The following is a 17809-nucleotide window of genomic DNA, read 5'->3' on the forward strand; positions in this document are numbered from 1 at the left end:
TTGGTGATGGCATATACATATTATGCAATGTTTTAATTCTTTTATCGTTTAATGTTTTCATGATAGTCGCCACCCAAAGTCATTGAGATGGGCAGCCACAGAAATTAAATCTATCAATCAGTCCTCATGCTTTGAGTGTTTTAGGATCCACATTATAGAAAACATAGAAACATAGAAGACTGACGGCAGAAAAAGACCTCATGGTTCATCTAGTCTGCCCTTATACTATTTCCTGTATTTTATCTTACAATGGATATATGTTTATCCCAGGCATGTTTAAATTCAGTTCCTGTGGATTTACCAACCACGTCTGCTGGAAGTTTGTTCCAAGCATCTACTACTCTTTCAATAAAATAATATTTTCTCATGTTGCTTTGGATCTTTCCCCCAACTAACTTCAGAATGTGTCCCCTTGTTCTTGTGTTCACTTTCCTATTAAAAACACTTCCCTCCTGAACCTTATTTAACCCTTTAACATATTTAAATGTTTCAATCATGTCCCCCCTTTTCCTTCTGTCCTCCGGACTATACAGATTGAGTTCATTAAGTCTTTCCTGATACGTTTTATGCTTAAGACCTTCCACCATTCTTGTAGCCCGTCTTTGGACCCGTTCAATTTTGTCAATATCTTTTTGTAGGTGAGGTCTCCAGAACTGAACACAGTATTCCAAATGGGGTCTCACCAGTGCTCCATATAAATTATAAATTATGTTACAGAAAAACATGATTCTGTATGTTAGAGAATTCCAACATACAGCTTTTATTTTGATAATTTGAATCATACTAAAGTCCAGGGTCAATTTTTGAGCCAACAAAGGTAACAGATTCAACTTGATTTACCATGTGTTCTTATTATTTCATCAGCTCTGAAGGTAATGTATTTTAATTTTCATTCACTGATTTTTATCCACCATTGGGTAGATAATGTGCCTGTGTATATGTGTGTGTGGCAAACACAATGAGGTGTAGTAAACACATTGCTGAGATTGTTAGAGGGAGATTATGATCCTGCTGTACAGAGTGCTGGCGAGACCCCATTGGGAATACTGTGATCAGTTCTGGAGACCTCACCTACAAAAAGATATTGATAAAATTGAACGGATGCAAAGATGGGCTACAAAAATGGTCGAAAGTCTTAAGCATAAAACATATCAGGAAAGACTTAATGAACTCAATCTGTATAGTCCAGAGGACAGAAGGGCAAGGGGGGACATGATCAAAACATTTAAGTATGTTAAAGAGTTAAATAAAGTTCAGGAGGGAAGTGTTTTCAATAGGAAAGTGAACACAAGAACAAGAGGGGTACAATCTGTGGTTAGTTGGGGGAAAGATCAGAATCAACATGAGAAAATATTATTTTACTGAAAGAGTAGTAGATGCTTGGAACAAATTTCCAGCAGACGTGGTTGGTAAATCCACAGTAACTGAATTTAAACATGCCTGGGATAATCCATCCTAAGATAAAATACAGGAAATAGTATAAGGGCAGATTAGATGGACCATGAGGTCTTTTTCTGCTGTCAATCTTCTATGTTTCTATGCTTATAACTACTTTGCTTTTTTAAGAATTGAAGACTAATTCTGGAGGTAACAATAATATACAGGGGGGTTTTTTTGGTGTGTGTGTGTACAGAAGCCTAACTTTTGTTCTATTATAATAATAATAATAATAATAATAATAATAATAATAATAATAATCGCAATCCCAGGAGACAGCAGAATTGAGGTGAAGCAGCTAGAGAAATTAGTGAAATACGAAGATCTAAAAATCGAGCTGCAACGACTCTGGCATGAGCCAGTGAAAGTGGTCCCCGTGGTACTTGGCACACTGGGCGCACTACCAAAGGATCTCAGTTGACATTTGAAAACCATCGGAATTGACAAAACCTCCATCTGTCAATTGCAAAAGGCCGCTTTACTGGGATCGGCAAACATAATTCGCCGCTACATCACGCAGTCCTAGGTGCTTGGGAAGCGCCCAACTGGTGATGAAATACGAAATCCAGCATAGTGATCTCGTTTGCTGTGTTGTACTGACATAATAATAATAATAATAATAATAATAATAATAATAATAATAATAATAATAATAATAATAATATATTAGATTTGTATGCCGCCCCTCTCCGAGGCGGCTCACAACAATCATAAAAACAATATTATAGTTGAACAAATCTAATATTAAAAAAGATATTATCAAGATATTATGCTGAAATATTTTGCTTGCCCAGTTGAGATCTGGGCTTTAAGAACAGCTATCTTAAAGCAATAATTATTCTTTCAAAGAAGAGAAAGAAATCTTTCTAAAAATATGCTTTTTGTCTTCAACCACTGATACATAGGGAGTAACATTTAGCTTCACCACAAAATAAAAGGATACAAAAGCAGAGTGGTGTTTCAAGGGGAAAATTCATGTCAGAGAGAGTAACAGCCTATTAAAGAAAGAAACGTTGGCATTTTTGCTTTTTTTTTCTGAGAGATTTGCTGGGATGTAGACCTTAGGTGTGGCTTTCCTAACCACACAAACCACATTCCTGGTTTTTTTTTCCTTAGCCACATAGCTCCAGGCCTTCCTATCATAAAATTTATTATCGCTCTACATCTGGCAGCAGAAGTAGCCTCAACCACTCTCGGATTGATAACGACTGGTCCATAGATTGCGAAGGACTGGATGACTACAAAAAAAAATATAAATCCTTCCGTTCCCCAACAGTTACGTTAGAGTTGAAGAAACTTCTTGCATAAGAAGCGAAATGTTTTCAAAGGAAAAAAAAAGCCAACTAAAGTCCAGTTGAGATAACCATGACCTAAAGGGTTGAGCAACTTCACAGGCATCTCCAGAAATATCAATAGAACTTAGACTTATATATTGTTGTTGTTATTATTATTATTATTATTATTATTATTTATTAGATTTGTATGCCGCCCCTCTCCAAAGACTAGGGGCAGCTCACAACAACAATAAAAACAGTATAGGCAATGTAACAAATCTAATAATAAGAATTAAATAAAAACCCCAACTGTTAAAAAACCATACAACACATACATATCAAACATAAAATATAAAAGAGCCTGGGGGAGATGTCTTAGTTCCCCCATGCCTGGCGATATAGGTGGGTCTTGAATAACTTGCGAAAGACAAGGAGGGTGGGGGCTATTCTAATCTCTGGGGGGAGTTGGTTCCAGAGGGCCGGGGCCGCCACAGAGAAGGCTCTTCCCCTGGGGCCCGCCAAATGACATTGTTTGGTTGATGGGACCCGGAGAAGGCCAACTCTGTGGGACTTTAGTGGCCGCTGGGATTCGTGCAGTAGAAGGTGGTTCCGGAGGTATTCTGGTCCAATGCCATGAAGGGCTTTAAAGGTCATTACCAGCACCAAAGTCTTCACTACCGGTTCACAGTGCTTTTACAGCCATCTGTAAGGGGTTTACAGAGTCAGCCTATTACCCCCAACAATCTGGGTTCTCATTTTATCCCCCTGGGAAAGATGGAAGGCAGAGTCAACCTTGAGCCTGGTGAGATTCGAACTGCCAAAAGTTAACTGCTGGTAACTGGCAGTCAGCAGAAGTAGCCTGCAGTACTGCATTCTAACCACTGTGCCACCACAGTTCCTAATAATTCCCTTCCTCCATTCTCAACCATTTTCCCACTTTCAAGGGACGATCAGGCCAGCGGGAGTATAACAGCCTATTAAAAAAAAGAAATGCTGGCATTTTTCCCCCCGGAGAGATTTGTTGGTTTGTAGACCTTAGGTGTGGTTTCCTGACCATACAAAACAGATTCTGAGTCACATAGCTCAGCCTTCCTCTCTTAAATATTTAAATATTTGTTATCACTCTACATCTGGCCAGCAGACGGCGCTACACGTTCACAGAATATATAGAGCTGATGGCAGTGCAGGCCTTAGCAGTATGGGTAGTCATTCCTTTAGGGACAACAGTACTGAAAAAAAGTAACTTGTAAGCAGATACTAAGGCCTATGACAATCGCTTAACAATTCACTTACTGTATTTTTCGGAGTATTGTTTATTTGATTTTTTTTTATGCAGCCCTTCTCTTTAGACTCAGGGCGGCTTACAACATGTTAGCAAGAGCATCCTTTTAACAAAGTCAGCATATGGCCCCCAAAATTCGGGTTCTCATTTTTACCCACCTCGGAAGGATGGAAGTATAAGACGGTCCTTTTTTCCTCCCTAAAAGAGGCTGAAAATTTGGGTGCGTCTTATACTCTTGATGTAGCTTTTTCGAAGCTTTCCCAGCCCCCCCAAGCCCTAATGAGGTGCTAACGATCTTCCCAGCTCTTACCTTGCAGGCTTTTTCATTGTTACTCTTTCCGAAGAATGTTTTTCCAGCACTAAGTTTTTGCAGGCTGTTTTTCATTGCTCTACTTGCTCCGAATAAGTTTCTTTCCAGCCCTAACTAGGTGCTAACGATCTTCCCAGCTCTTACCTTGCAGGCTTTTTCATTGTTACTCTTTCCGAAGAATGTTTTTCCAGCCCTAAGTCTTTGCAGGCTATTTTTCATTGCTCTACTTGCTCTGAATAAGTTTCTTTCCAGCCCTAACTAGGTGCTAACAATCTTCCCAGCTCTTACCTTGCAGGCTTTTTCATTGTTACTCTTTCCGAAGAATGTTTTTCCAGCCCTAAGTCTTTGCAGGCTATTTTTCATTGCTCTACTTGCTCTGAATAAGTTTCTTTCCAGCCCTAACTAGGTGCTAACGATCTTCCCAGCTCTTACCTTGCAGGCTTTTTCATTGTTACTCTTTCTGAAGATTTTTTTTCCAGCCCTAAGTCTTTGCAGGCTGTTTTTCATTGCTCTACTTGCTCCGAATAAGTTTCTTTCCAGCCCTAACTAGGTGCCAACGATCTTCCCAGCTCTTACCTTGCAGGCTTTTTCATTGTTACTCTTTCCGAAGAATGTTTTTCCAGCCCTAAGTCTTTGCAGGCTGTTTTTCATTGCTCTACTTGCTCCGAATAAGTTTCTTTCCAGCCCTAACTAGGTGCTAACGATCTTCCCAGCTCTTACCTTGCAGGCTTTTTCATTGTTACTCTTTCCGAAGAATGTTTTTCCAGCTCTAAGTCTTTGCAGGCTATTTTTCATTGCTCTACTTGCTCTGAATAAGTTTCTTTCCAGCCCTAACTAGGTGCTAACGATCTTCCCAGCTCTTACCTTGCAGGCTTTTTCATTGTTACTCTTTCTGAAGATTTTTTTTCCAGCCCTAAGTCTTTGCAGGCTGTTTTTCATTGCTCTACTTGCTCCGAATAAGTTTCTTTCCAGCCCTAACTAGGTGCCAACGATCTTCCCAGCTCTTACCTTGCAGGCTTTTTCATTGTTACTCTTTCCGAAGAATGTTTTTCCAGCCCTAAGTCTTTGCAGGCTGTTTTTCATTGCTCTACTTGCTCCGAATAAGTTTCTTGCCAGCCCTAACTAGGTGCTAACAATCTTCCCAGCTCTTACCTTGCAGGCATTTTCATTGTTACTCTTTCCGAAGAATGTTTTTCCAGCCCTAAGTCTTTGCAGGCTGTTTTTCATTGCTCTACTTGCTCCGAATAAGATTCTTTCCAGCCCTAACTAGGTGCTAACAATCTTCCCAGCTCTTACCGGCTTGCAAGTTCTTTCATTGTTAGTCTCTCCAAATAAGTTTTTTTAAAGCCCTAACCAGGGGATAAAATAATGTGTTGGAGCTGACCAGACTAAGGATGCTAGCCAGACGGATATCTGGTAGGCAGGTCCCCCCTCCCCATTTTTCTCTCCAAAACCTAAAATGCATCTTATACTCCAAAAAATACAGTAACTGCAGCAATTCCCTTAATAGCAGTGGCAACAAAATATAAGTTGTAAAATTGGGCACGACTTACTTAACAACCACCTCGCGAGGCCAGAGTGCAGATTTACTGCATATCTTTTATTTATTTATTTATTAGATTTGCATGCCGCCCCTCTCCGTAGACTTTTGAATTCTAAGGTACTGTTTGTTATGACACTTCAGCCATTTTAAAATTTGCACATTTAAGGTGTAAAAAACAACAGAAGGGTTTATCCCTTCCACAGAGAGCAAATATTCTGAAGGTTGTCAAAGAGGTTATTTGAATTTTTTAAATAAAAGTGTAGAAATCTTTATCCCTTTTATCGGGGTGTGGTTGAGGGAGATTGAAATTGAGAGTTTACTGGTTGGCTGCTCTTCCCTATACCGGGTTCACAGCAGCTATTTTCTCTTTGCGCCCTGATAAGAGAAACATTTTTGGTTGCCTAGGATTGACGTCTCGACCTTCCGAGTGGGAGGAAGGTGTCTCCAACACTAGGCCACCTAACTGCTCTAAAGATGATAGAAACATAGAAACATAGAAGTCTGACGGCAGAAAAAGAGCCCATGGTCCATCTAGCCTGCCCTTATACTATTTTCTGTATTTTATCTTAGGATGGATATATGTTTATCCCAGGCATGTTTAAATTCAATTACTGTGGATTTATCTACCACGTCTGCTGGAAGTTTGTTCCAAGGATCTACTACTCTTTCTGTAAAATAATATTTTCTCATGTTGCTTTTGATCTTTCCCCCAACTAACTTCAGATTGTGTCCCCTTGTTCTTGTGTTCACTTTCCTATTAAAAACACTTCCCTCCTGGACCTTAATTAACCCTTTAACATATTTAAATGTTTCGATCATGTCCCCCCTTTCCCTTCTGTCCTCCAGACTATACAGATTGAGTTCATTAAGTCTTTCCTGATACGTTTTATGCTTAAGACCTTCCACCATTCTTGTAGCCCGTCTTTGGACCCGTTCAATTTTGTCAATATCTTTTTGTAGGTGAGGTCTCCAGAACTGAACACAGCATTCCAAATGTGGTCTCACCAGCGCTCTATATAAGGGGATCATAATCTCCCTCTTCCTGCTTGTTATACTTCTAGCTATGCAGCCAAGCATCCTACTTGCTTTCCCTACCGCCTGACTGCACTGTTCACCCATTTTGAGACTGTCAGAAATCACGACCCCTTAACCCTTCTCTTCTGAAGTTTTTGCTAACACAGAACTGCCAATACAATACTCAGATTGAGGATTCCTTTTCCCCAGGTGCATTATTTTACATTTGGAAACATGATATTTGAAATATTTCAAATAGTTTGCTTAATTTTTAATTCACACAAACCGAACTGGGACAGGCACTGTGAACCTAGGCACGGGCTTATTTTTTTAAAAAAAATATGCGTCAGAGGAATTTTTTTTCATACCTGAGATTTCATTTGAGCGGCCTTCTCTGGATCCACAGCCAAAACATGCTGGTAGTGATGGATTGTGTGGAGCCTGTCTTTGTTCTCGGCACGGATGTACCGTTTCAAGGCTTGGAGGATACGATGGGGCTGCAAAAAGCAAATTAGATGGGTGAGCCGGATCATTCCGACCCCCCAGCCCCCCAACTCTTTGGGTTGATGATTCTACCGTCTGATGATCATTCCACCCTCTGACAATTATTCCACCCTCTGTCAGCCCTACAACTATTTTAGAAATCTTCAGCGCTGCCACAGCAAAGCCAGTTCTGCTCTGGGAATTGTTGTGGTTAGCTCTGGCCCAGCTCCTGCCCCAAGGACTGTGGATGTGGGGGAGACATCCACATGCTGCAGGCCTGTTTTGCCCCCGGTGGAATCTGCTGATGAAGGCTCCTCTGACCAAGAAGACATGAGTGAAGGGGAGGAGGAGAGTGTGGCAGACAGCTCAGAAGGAGATCAATTATCTAGCTCCTCCTTGGATTCAGAACAAGAGTTAATGATACAGCCACACATGTGGAGAGCGATGCATAGGCAACAACAACTGAGAGATTATTATCAAAGAAAATGAGGCCACCTGTGGTTGGGTGAGGCTGTGGTCATTAGTGAGGCTGCTATAAAGAGCAGCCTGTGGGTTTGGCCATTGTGGAGGATTATCTGATCGGTGTGTTTTGTGACTGCTTTGCTGACTTTGACGTTTTGTGTTCTGATTTTTCCCCGCTTTGAAACTAAACCAGAGCAAAGTGTGTTTCACTTTGTGAAAGAAGGACTTTGAATTGGACCAGGAAGGAGGACTGTGACCTGATTGGACCAGGAAGGAGGACTGTGACCTGATTGGACCAGGAAGGAGGACTGTGACCTGATTGGAAGGAGGACTGTGGCCTGATTGGACCAGGAAGGAGGACTGTGACCTGATTGGCAGGAGGACTGTGACCTGATTGGACCAGGAAGGAGGACTGTGACCTGATTGGACCAGGAAGGAGGACTGTGACCTGATTGGAAGGAGGACTGTGGCCTGATTGGACTATGCAATGGATGCGTGATCTGGGGGAGGGTAAAAACGCCAAAAATGCCCTCCCAGAGCCTCTGTGCAGGCCAAAAATCGGCTGGCCGGCACACACATGCACGTTGGAGCTAAGCTAGGGCAACGGCTTGCGTGCCAGCAGATATGGCTCCATGTGCCACCTGTGGCACCCATGCCATAGGTTCGCCATCACTGGTATAGAGCATGGGTGATATGTAGTCGTGACAAAAAATATGTAGTCATAATAACATTCTTTTCTAAAAGAGTCAAGGCCGTCTTGCTCTGCACCTGGAGGAGAGTGGTTAGGAAACATCTCCAGGTTGGACCATGGGATGGACTTGTGGATGCTGGGCAGGGGCTTGAACTTTCCTTTAGGTGGGGAAAACCTGGAAACTTTCAGATGTGCCAGTACGACATCTCTAATAAAATGGAACATTGAGGAAACTGATGCCTTGGAGTTTTCTTTCGTTGTGGGTGTTACTTGGAACTCTGACAGCCGGGTTTTCACCAGCTGTGCCAATATGGCCTTTCTAATCAATTCTTACTTTGAGGAAACTCCAGGTCATAGAGTTTTGATTTTTGACTGTTACTTGGAACCTTGACGCCCTCTTCAATTAAGAGGAAGTCGCGGCAAGCCAGACAAAACAAAACAGGCTGTCCTAAGCTAAACTGAGGATGTTTGGTCGCCTCTCAATTTAAACTTTAGAACTTCCTGTCCCATTGCAATGTAACACCCATTGTACTCAGGCTCAAATGCTCTCTTTGCAGCATCTCCAATAACGGCCCAAAGGTGCTTTTTTTACCCCATACCTGTTTGTACTCTGATTCAAAGAGATGAATCAGAAGGATACAGGTAAACTCCCAAGTACCTTCAGAATTTAATTTAATTTAATTAATTTGACTTCTATTCCACCTAATCCCAATACATACAATATAACAAAAGTCAAATCTTAGTTAATAAAGAACGGTAAAATCATAATAAAAATAAAAATGTTTATTTTTACGTGAAAGGACTTCCCTTTGCTTGCAGCGCCGTCCTTTTTCGTAAAAATAAAAATAAATAAATAATCCATAAAAATAAAAAACGATGGGATTCCGGGGACAGAGCTTTGACGTTACATAGCGTTCGGAGTTCAAGTTCAGTTTCGTCCGAACTTTGCGTAAAGTTCATCTGAACTTGCCGAACCGTAACACCGTTGGGTTCGCCCATCACTACCCATAATCCCTTGCAGCAGAGCCTGGACGGATGCCTTTCCTGTCGCCAATACAGAGTTATATTCAGCAGATATCATCTCAGCGTGCTGAGAGACAGGATCGAACCAATGGCCTCCCAACTGTGAGGCAAGAGCTCTACCTCTAGGCTACCACAACCACTCAAAACTCCAGACATCTTCAGTTATAATTCCCCTCCTCCATTCCCAACCCCTTTTCCCACTGTTGACAGTACGATACGGTACCCGCGGGGGGTCGGACTGCAGAGCCACAAGGTAGTTTTCCAGGGCGACCCGATGGCGCTCATCCAACATGGCTTCTACCCGGGCCAGGTGAGTTTCCACCAGTTGCTGTTTCTCGCTAGCAGCTTCCTTCTCAAGGGATTTGGCCATTGTCTGGAATCTCTGGAGAACGGGGGCATGGAAAGAATCTTGATTAGTTGCTGAGAAAGTGGTCGGTTCCTTTCAACTGTAATCTTTGGATCCATCTATTGCATAATGCCTGTCCAATGAGAGAACTCATCCTTTGCTCTTTTTAATTATTTTTTTACATTTTTATTGAAATTTAAATGTACAACAAAAGAAGATGTGTGGAAGCCCCTTGTGTAGGTCAAAGGTCATATGGATGGGCATGCCCAGATATGCCAGAAACCACACATGGGATCCTTATTAGTTCACCTATGTTGCTAGTATAAGTTAGCATGTGTTTTGCTCAGGCTTTGCAGTTGTGGACTTCTGGGTAGGCCTGGAAAGTTCAAGGAAAGTTCATGTTCTCAGGAACAGACAGTATTATATGAAATCATGAGAAAAGATGGGAATACTAGCTGGCACCATTAAACACATTATTTTACCTAGCTTTCTCACAAGTTTCCTGTAAACTTCTATCGCTTTACTTGGAGCATTATCTATGATGTTGGCATGCTCATGACTTAAAGCATCATATAAAACTGTGCATGTGTATTAGCAGCATTAGGTCATAGAGAACAGAGAATTATAAAAGGGTGCTGTGTGAAATTAGCTGGAATACGTTTTAGGATTAGTTAGGATACGTTGCTTCTTTTAGTTCCTTTGGCTTCTTTTGGTTCTGGATTTTTCACCAATAAAGTTTGGATTTTTTACTCCTGTGATGCTCTTTGTCTATTTTGGAATCTACTGCGAATTCAGCAGTCCACACATCTTAAAATTGCCAAGGTTGAGAAAGATTGGCTTAATGATTTTTATTAATACAGTGTTCCCTCGATTTTCGCGGGTTCGAACTTTGCGAAAGTCTATACCACGGTTTTTCAAAAATATTAATTAAAAAATATTTCGCGGGTTTTTTCCCTATACCACGGTTTTTCCCACCCGATGACGTCATATGTCATCGCCAAACTTTCGTCTGCTTTTAATAAATATTTTTTTTAATAAACTTTAACAAATAAACATGGTGAGTAATAATCTAAATGGTTGCTAAGGGAATGGGAAATTTCAATTTAGGGGTTTAAAGTGTTAAGGGAAGGCTTGTGATACTGTTCATAGCCAAAAATAGTGTATTTACTTCCGCATCTCTACTTCGCGGAAATTCGACTTTCGCGGGCGGTCTCGGAACGTATCCCCGCGAAAAGCGAGGGAACACTGTATTGCTTCTTCATTGCTTATTTGACACCTATGACAATCATTAAGTGTTGTACCACATGATCCTTGACAAATGTATATTTTATTTTATGGACGCTGAGAGCATATGCACCAAGACAAATTCCTTGTGTGTCCAATCACACTTGGCCAATAAAATTCTATTCTATTCTATTCTACAACACATCCTTGCTCCAACATCTATTAAGTGAAAACGGAGTTTCCCTAGCCTTAGTCTAGTTGTAAACCATTTCCACAAGGCTTCCTCCTCCTCCTCTGCCTCCTGTTTCCAGTTTATAAACCTATTTCAATTCTGGGAATACAGTGATCCCTCGATTATCGCGAGGGTTCCGTTCCAAGACCCCTCACGATAATCGATTTTTCGCGATGTAGGGTTGCGGAAGTAGAAACACCATCTGCGCATGCGCGCCCTTTTTTCATGGCCGCGCATGCGCAGATGGTGGAGTTTGCGTGGGCGGCGGGGAAGACCCAGGGAAGGTTCCTTCGGCCGCCCAGCAGCTGATCTGCTCGGCAGCGCAGCAGCAGCGAGCAGATGAAGATCGGGGTTTCCCCTTTGCGTGGGCGGCGGGGAAACCCCGATCTTCGTCTGCTCGCTGCTGCTGCGGCCGCCCAGCAGCTGATCTGCTTGGCAGCGCAGCAGCAGCGAGCAGATGAAGATCGGGGTTTCCCCTTTGCGTGGGCGGCGGGGAAATCCCGATCTTCATCTGCTCGCTGCTGCTGCGGCCACCCAGCAGATCAGCTGCTGGGCGGCCGAAGGAACCTTCCCTGGGTCTTCCTCGCTGATGCCCCCACTCGCCCGCCCACCGCCCGCTCGCCCGCCGCCCGCCGCCCACCCGCCGCCCGCCAGCAAGAGGGGGAGAGATAGAGAAAGAGAGAGAAGGAAAGAAAGAGATGAGAGAGGGAGGAAGAGAGTGTGAGAGAGGAAGAAGCAAGATAGAGAAAGAGAAAGAAAGATGAGAAAGGAAGGAAGAGAGTGATGTCATCGGGTGGGAAAAATCGCGATATAGAGTTTCGCGAAGAACGAGATCGCGAAAATCGAGGGATCACTGTAAATCAGCTCATTCACTTGAAGAGGTGGTGACTGACCTGCATCAAGGCCTGCCTCTCTGCCTTTGGCAAGTTCTTGGCTTGGATCTCTGCTTCTTCCCATTCCTTCTTCACCTGAAGAGTTTGAAAAGATCAGAAAAACATGGCCCAATTGAATAAGGACCATGTAGCATGGCAACTCCATTTCAGTATCCAAATACCCTTCCCTCTCTCCCATAGAATTTCTTCTTTTAAAAAAATAATTTTTATTGAATGATTTTTTTAGAAGAAAACATATACATATATACCTATCAAACGTACACCAAACTCTACATAACGTCCACATGTAACACATACACCGACAACAAATAAACCCATGAACAATATTAATATTTTTATAGCATTGCATACCAATATATCTTCTATGCTATTGTACCATTGATTCCTTAATTTATCTATCTCAAAAATATTTCTTTAGTTTTGTTCTGTTACTAATTTCATCAGCTTTAATTACTCATTAGAATCTATCTACCTGCCTTCTTATATTTCATATTTTGTGTTTCTCACTAATTGTTTTATTTATACCCCTCAAATCCTGGAGATAAACTGTGTCAACTCCTACCCTCAAAACGTCGCTACAGAGCACTGCACACCGAGAAAACTAGACACAACATTTTTTCCCCAAATGCCATCACTCCGCTAGACAAATAACTCCCTCAACACTGTCAAACTATTTACTAAGTCTGTACTACTATTACTACTAGTTTTTTCTCACCATTCCTATCATCCATTTCCTCCCACTTATGACTGTAGGACTGTCACGTTGCTTGTATCCTTAAGATTTTTATTAATATTGTTTCCTCATTGCTTATTTGACCCCTATGACAATCATTAAGGGTTGTACCTCATGATTCTTGACAAATGCATCTTTTCTTTTATGTACGCTGAGAGCATCTGTACCAAGACAAATTCCTGGTGTGTCCAATAAAGAATTCTATTCTGTTCTGTTCTATTCTATGGGACTGCCTTCTGCCGCACAAATCCCAGCGGCCGATAAGGTCCCACAGAATTGGCCTTCTCCAGGTCCCGTCGACCAGACAATGTCATCTGGTGGGGCGTAGGGGAAGAGCCTTCTCTGTGGCGGCCCCGGCCCTCCGGAGATTCGCACTGCCCCCAGCCTCCTCGCCTTTCGCAAGAGCCTTAAGACCCATCTATGTTGACAGGCATGGGACAGCCAGATCATGCCCCCTCCTTCTCTGACCATTAAATGTTATGTGTGGATGTGATTGACTGTTTTTTAATATAATGGGATTTTAGTTTACAGTTTTAACTGTTAGATTTGTATACATATTGTTTTGCATTGTATGTTACGAGCCGCCCCAGGTCTCCGGAGAGGGTCGGCATACAAGTCTAATAAATAATAATAATATTCTATTCTATTCTATTCTTCCGTAGAATTTCTAAAGTACTTTCCATAAAACCCAGTAAGACGGAATAAATGTTTGCAATTTAAGCTTGCAAGCCAGCTTAGGAAGTTATGTGGCTTTTACTCCAAAAGTATGTGGCTTTTACTGGTTTTACAAAAACAAAAAGTCTCACCCTAGCAAAAATAATTTTTAAAAAAACAACCCATGAATGAAATCAATGGCCAGAATGCAGGAGGACCTTGGTGGCCAAAGAGATCCGGAGTAACCGGAACACAACAAGACTCACTCGATCCATGCGGTTACGATGTCGAATCTCCAGCTGTTCTTTGGCTTTCTGGAAACGGGCATGTTCGTTGTCATCGGCAGGTGTTTCAAAGTAGACGTCGACATCATCGGTAGGCAGCGGAGTTGGAGGAACTAGAAGAGGACAAAAGGGAGTTGTTAGGTCAGGGAAACCTCAGCAACTTTAAGAATGGTGGGCTTAAACCTCGGCAAATTTAAGACTTGTGGACCTCAACTCAAAGCTGGCTGAGGAATTCTGGGAGTTGAAGTCCACAAGTCTTAAAGTTACCGAGATTGGTGACCCCCTGACCTAGGCCACCCGTTCTGGTTTCTGGGGTTGCTTCTGGTACAGCTTGGTCAACAGGGCCAAGATTCCCACTACAGGTATTCCTTGACTTAATAATAATAATAATAATAATAATAATAATAATAATAATAATAATTTATTAGATTTGTATGCCGCCCCTCTCTGCAGACTCGGAGACTTACAACAGTTGGCTCAGTGACTGTTCCAAGTTGCAACGGCAGCGAAAAAGTGATTTATAACCATTTTTTCACACTTGCGGCACACCTCCACCCCTCCGCATGGCCAGGTGATCCAAATTCCGACCCTTAGCAACTGACTCGTACATATGACGGGTTGCAGAGTCCTTGGGTCAAGCGATCCCCTTTGCGACCTTGATAAGCAACATCAATGGGGGGGGACATCCCAGATTCGCTTAACAACGGGGGTTACAAACTGAAGCACCGCAGGGACACGGTTAACGACGGCAGCAAGGAAGATCGTAAAAGAGAGCAGAGATGTCCGTCGTTGGGCTCAACGCAAATCATAAGTCGAGGACTACCTGTAGCCTTGAGAAAAACCTTCCAAACTTGGACCCCAGCCAATTTTCCAGTTTTGTGAAGCACATTAAGTTGCAAGCTAATGTACTTTCTGGGGTGGTGGGGAGAGGGGGCAGATCCCCTTAGCTCTTTTTCGGTCTCCAAAAGTGGTCAATCTTGAAGACGGATCAGTTTAACGGTGAGGACTGCTGACAATGCAACACTCCTGCTTCCATCAGATGGGCCCTAATGCACAGCCTAGCCCAAAGTTGGCTCTTCTATGACTTGTGGACTTCAACTCCCAGAGTTCCTGAGTCAATCATGCTAGCTGAGGAATTCTGGGAGTTGAAGTCCACCTGTCATGGAAGAGCCAACTTTGCCTACCCCTGGGCTAAGCCAATAAAAATGTCCCGCCCATCTCGTCCTCAAAAGGAAATAAATGCATTTGACAGTTTGACCGTCAAGAAATTTGGTATTTCAGGCTTTGCTTGTTCCTAACAAGCGTTATCCCAGTGGTTCTCATGCTGTGGGTCAGGACCCCTTTGGGGGTTGAACCACCATTTCACAGGGGTCACCTAAGACCATGGGAAAAGACAAATATCCCATGGTGTTAGGACCCAAAGCTTCTATTCTGGCGCCTTGGAACATTTTTTTTTTTTTACAATCTGACCAATTAGGTGTTTACAGTGGGGCTGTCCCTCTGACCTCCCTGCCAATCAGCCTCAAGCTCTGTTGGGAGAATTGCCGCTAGACTTATGGATGGGGGTCACCACAACATGAGGGACTGTATTAAGGGGTCGCGGCATTAGAAAGGTTGAGAACCACCATGGCTTATCGGGTGATGGTGGACTAACACACAAGGACACAAACAAGCAAGGCAAAAGAAAGCAGAACAAGGTTTTGGTGGTGGTGGTGGTAGTGGTGGTGGTGGGTGTTGTCCCAAGGGTGCTTTTTCAAGAAGGAACTGGACTTCCTGGTTTTTCTCCAAAGACGTTTCAAAGTTGAAGAAGCTTCTTGGGTGAGAAGCAAAACATCTTCGAAGAAGAGTGGGAATGTCCAGTTGCTTCTTGAAAAAGCACCTTTGGGACAACCATGACCTGGATGACTGAGAATATCCAGAATATCCATTTTATCTATCTGTCTATCTATCTATCTATCTATCTATCTATCTATCTATCTATCTATCTATCTATCTATCATCTATCTATCTATCTATCTATCATCTATCATCTATCTATCTATCATCTATCTATCTATCATCTATCTATCATCAATCTATCTATCTATCTATCTATCTATCTATCTACTATCTATCTATCATCTATCTCTCTCTCTCTCTCTCTATCTATCTATCTATCTATCATCTATCTATCTATCTATCATCTATCTATCTATCTATCTATCTATCATCTATCTATCTATCTATCTATCTATCTATCTATCTATCTATCTATCTATCTATCTATCTATCTATCTAATTTTTATGCCGCCCTTCTCCTTAGACTCAGAGCGGCTTATAACATGTTATCAATAGCACTTTTTAACAGAGCCAGCCTATTGCCCCCACAATCCGGGTCCTCATTTTACCCACCTTGGAAGGATGGAAGGCTGAGTCAACCTTGAGCCGGTGATGAGATTTGAACCGCTGACCTACAGATCTACATCCAGCTTCATTGGCCTGCAGTACAGCACCACCCTGGCTCTTATAACTATTTTTTTAAAATAACAACTGACCAATTTGTGTCCTCCTTCTGGGAAGATTCAATGTGATTTCCTTACCCTTTTGCCAGCTTGTAATAGGTGCGCCTGGAGTGAAGGCATGCAGGCTTAATTACTCTGAAATCCAGAGTAATTAGCATTAAAGAATAGCAATGCTGTTCAGATTCCAGCTGAGAGGCTCCTGCCTATCACGAAAGCCTACTTCAGCATCGAGATATCAAAGATCCTGCCTGGTGCATGTTTACAGCAGTAGCAAATAGCACTTAGACTTATATAGCACTTCACAGGGCTTTTACAACCCTCTCTAAGTGGTTTATCGAGTCAGCATCTTGCCACCAATAACCTGGGTCCTCGTTTTACCCACCTCGGAAGGATGGAAGGCTGAGTCAACCTCGAGCCTGGCGTGATTCGAACTGCAGGCAGCCGGCAAACAGCAGAAATTGCCTGCAGTACTGCACTTTAACCACTGTACCACCAAGGCTTCTGAATGCAAACAGCAGTGGCTAACTAGCGTTATTGGTCTGGATGCTTGCAGAGAGGTAGTAGCAAAAGGGATGGGCTGCTTACGTTTTAAGGGGGGAGGGAATCCTGGCTAGCTGTCCGTGTAATGGATTAGAATTTAATGGAAGAAGATATTCAATATAAATCCAGATGCCACAGATTAATCTGTACTGCCTTTTTTGGGGGGGGGGGTGTAGGTCAATTTATTTTGTTCAAATTGATCTGCTTTCAGGCACAGTAAACATCTGAGCACTGGGGTACTTGGTGGATAATAATTTGGATAATCTCAAACGGTAATCTTGACCTGGTGCCTGAACCCACAATATTTTCACTCCGGTGTGAAAAAAGAGGTCAAGGGGAAACTGAGACACCCTGCACACACAAAATGCAATGTCTTCTCTCTCTGTAACCAGGAACACAAATTAGATCTGTTTGTAGACAGACTAAACTTTTTCTCCAAAACAGCCAGTTTTTAATCTCATCCTTGCTATCAGTTCAATCCAATCCAAAGCATTTGTACAGAACCCATTCTGTACACAGGATTATGGCTGTACAAAGTGCCAGCCATGGGGAGGGAGGGAGGGATGAAGGAAAAAAATGGTAGGAAAGGAAGGAAAAATTGGGAGGGAGGGAGGAAAATATGGTAGGAAGGGAGGGAGGGGAGGAAGGAAGGAAGGAAGGAAGGAAGGAAGGAAGGAAGGAAGGAAGGAAGGAAGGAAGGAAGGAAGGAAGGAAGGGAAAATTGGTAGGAAAGGAAGAAAAATTGGTAGGAAAGAAAGGAAGGAAAAATTGAAAGAAAGGAAGGGAGGGGAAATTGGAAGGAAAGGAAGGAAGGAAAAATTGGGAGAAAGGGAAGGAGGGAAAATTGGTAGGGAGGGAGGGAAGGAAGGAAGGAAGGAAGGAA

General features: G+C 42.5%; 1 protein-coding gene across 4 annotated transcripts in view; it reads right to left on the reverse strand.

Moving 5' to 3' along the window:
- The window catches only part of APLP2 (amyloid beta precursor like protein 2), a 112341-nt gene that overhangs the window by 21376 nt on the left and 73156 nt on the right, over window positions 1-17809 (reverse strand). For all 4 annotated transcript variants that reach the window (XM_070765459.1, XM_070765463.1, XM_070765460.1 and 1 more), the window contains 4 exons: window positions 13868-13998; window positions 12215-12289; window positions 9743-9901; window positions 7229-7357 (listed from right to left, as the gene is read on the reverse strand). In XM_070765459.1, the coding sequence (XP_070621560.1) occupies window positions 7229-7357; window positions 9743-9901; window positions 12215-12289; window positions 13868-13998 (494 nt within the window). The remainder of the gene's footprint in view (window positions 1-7228; window positions 7358-9742; window positions 9902-12214; window positions 12290-13867; window positions 13999-17809) is intronic.

The sequence above is a fragment of the Erythrolamprus reginae genome, chromosome 12 (assembly GCF_031021105.1).
Source record: "Erythrolamprus reginae isolate rEryReg1 chromosome 12, rEryReg1.hap1, whole genome shotgun sequence".
Taxonomy (NCBI): Eukaryota; Metazoa; Chordata; class Lepidosauria; order Squamata; family Dipsadidae; genus Erythrolamprus; species Erythrolamprus reginae.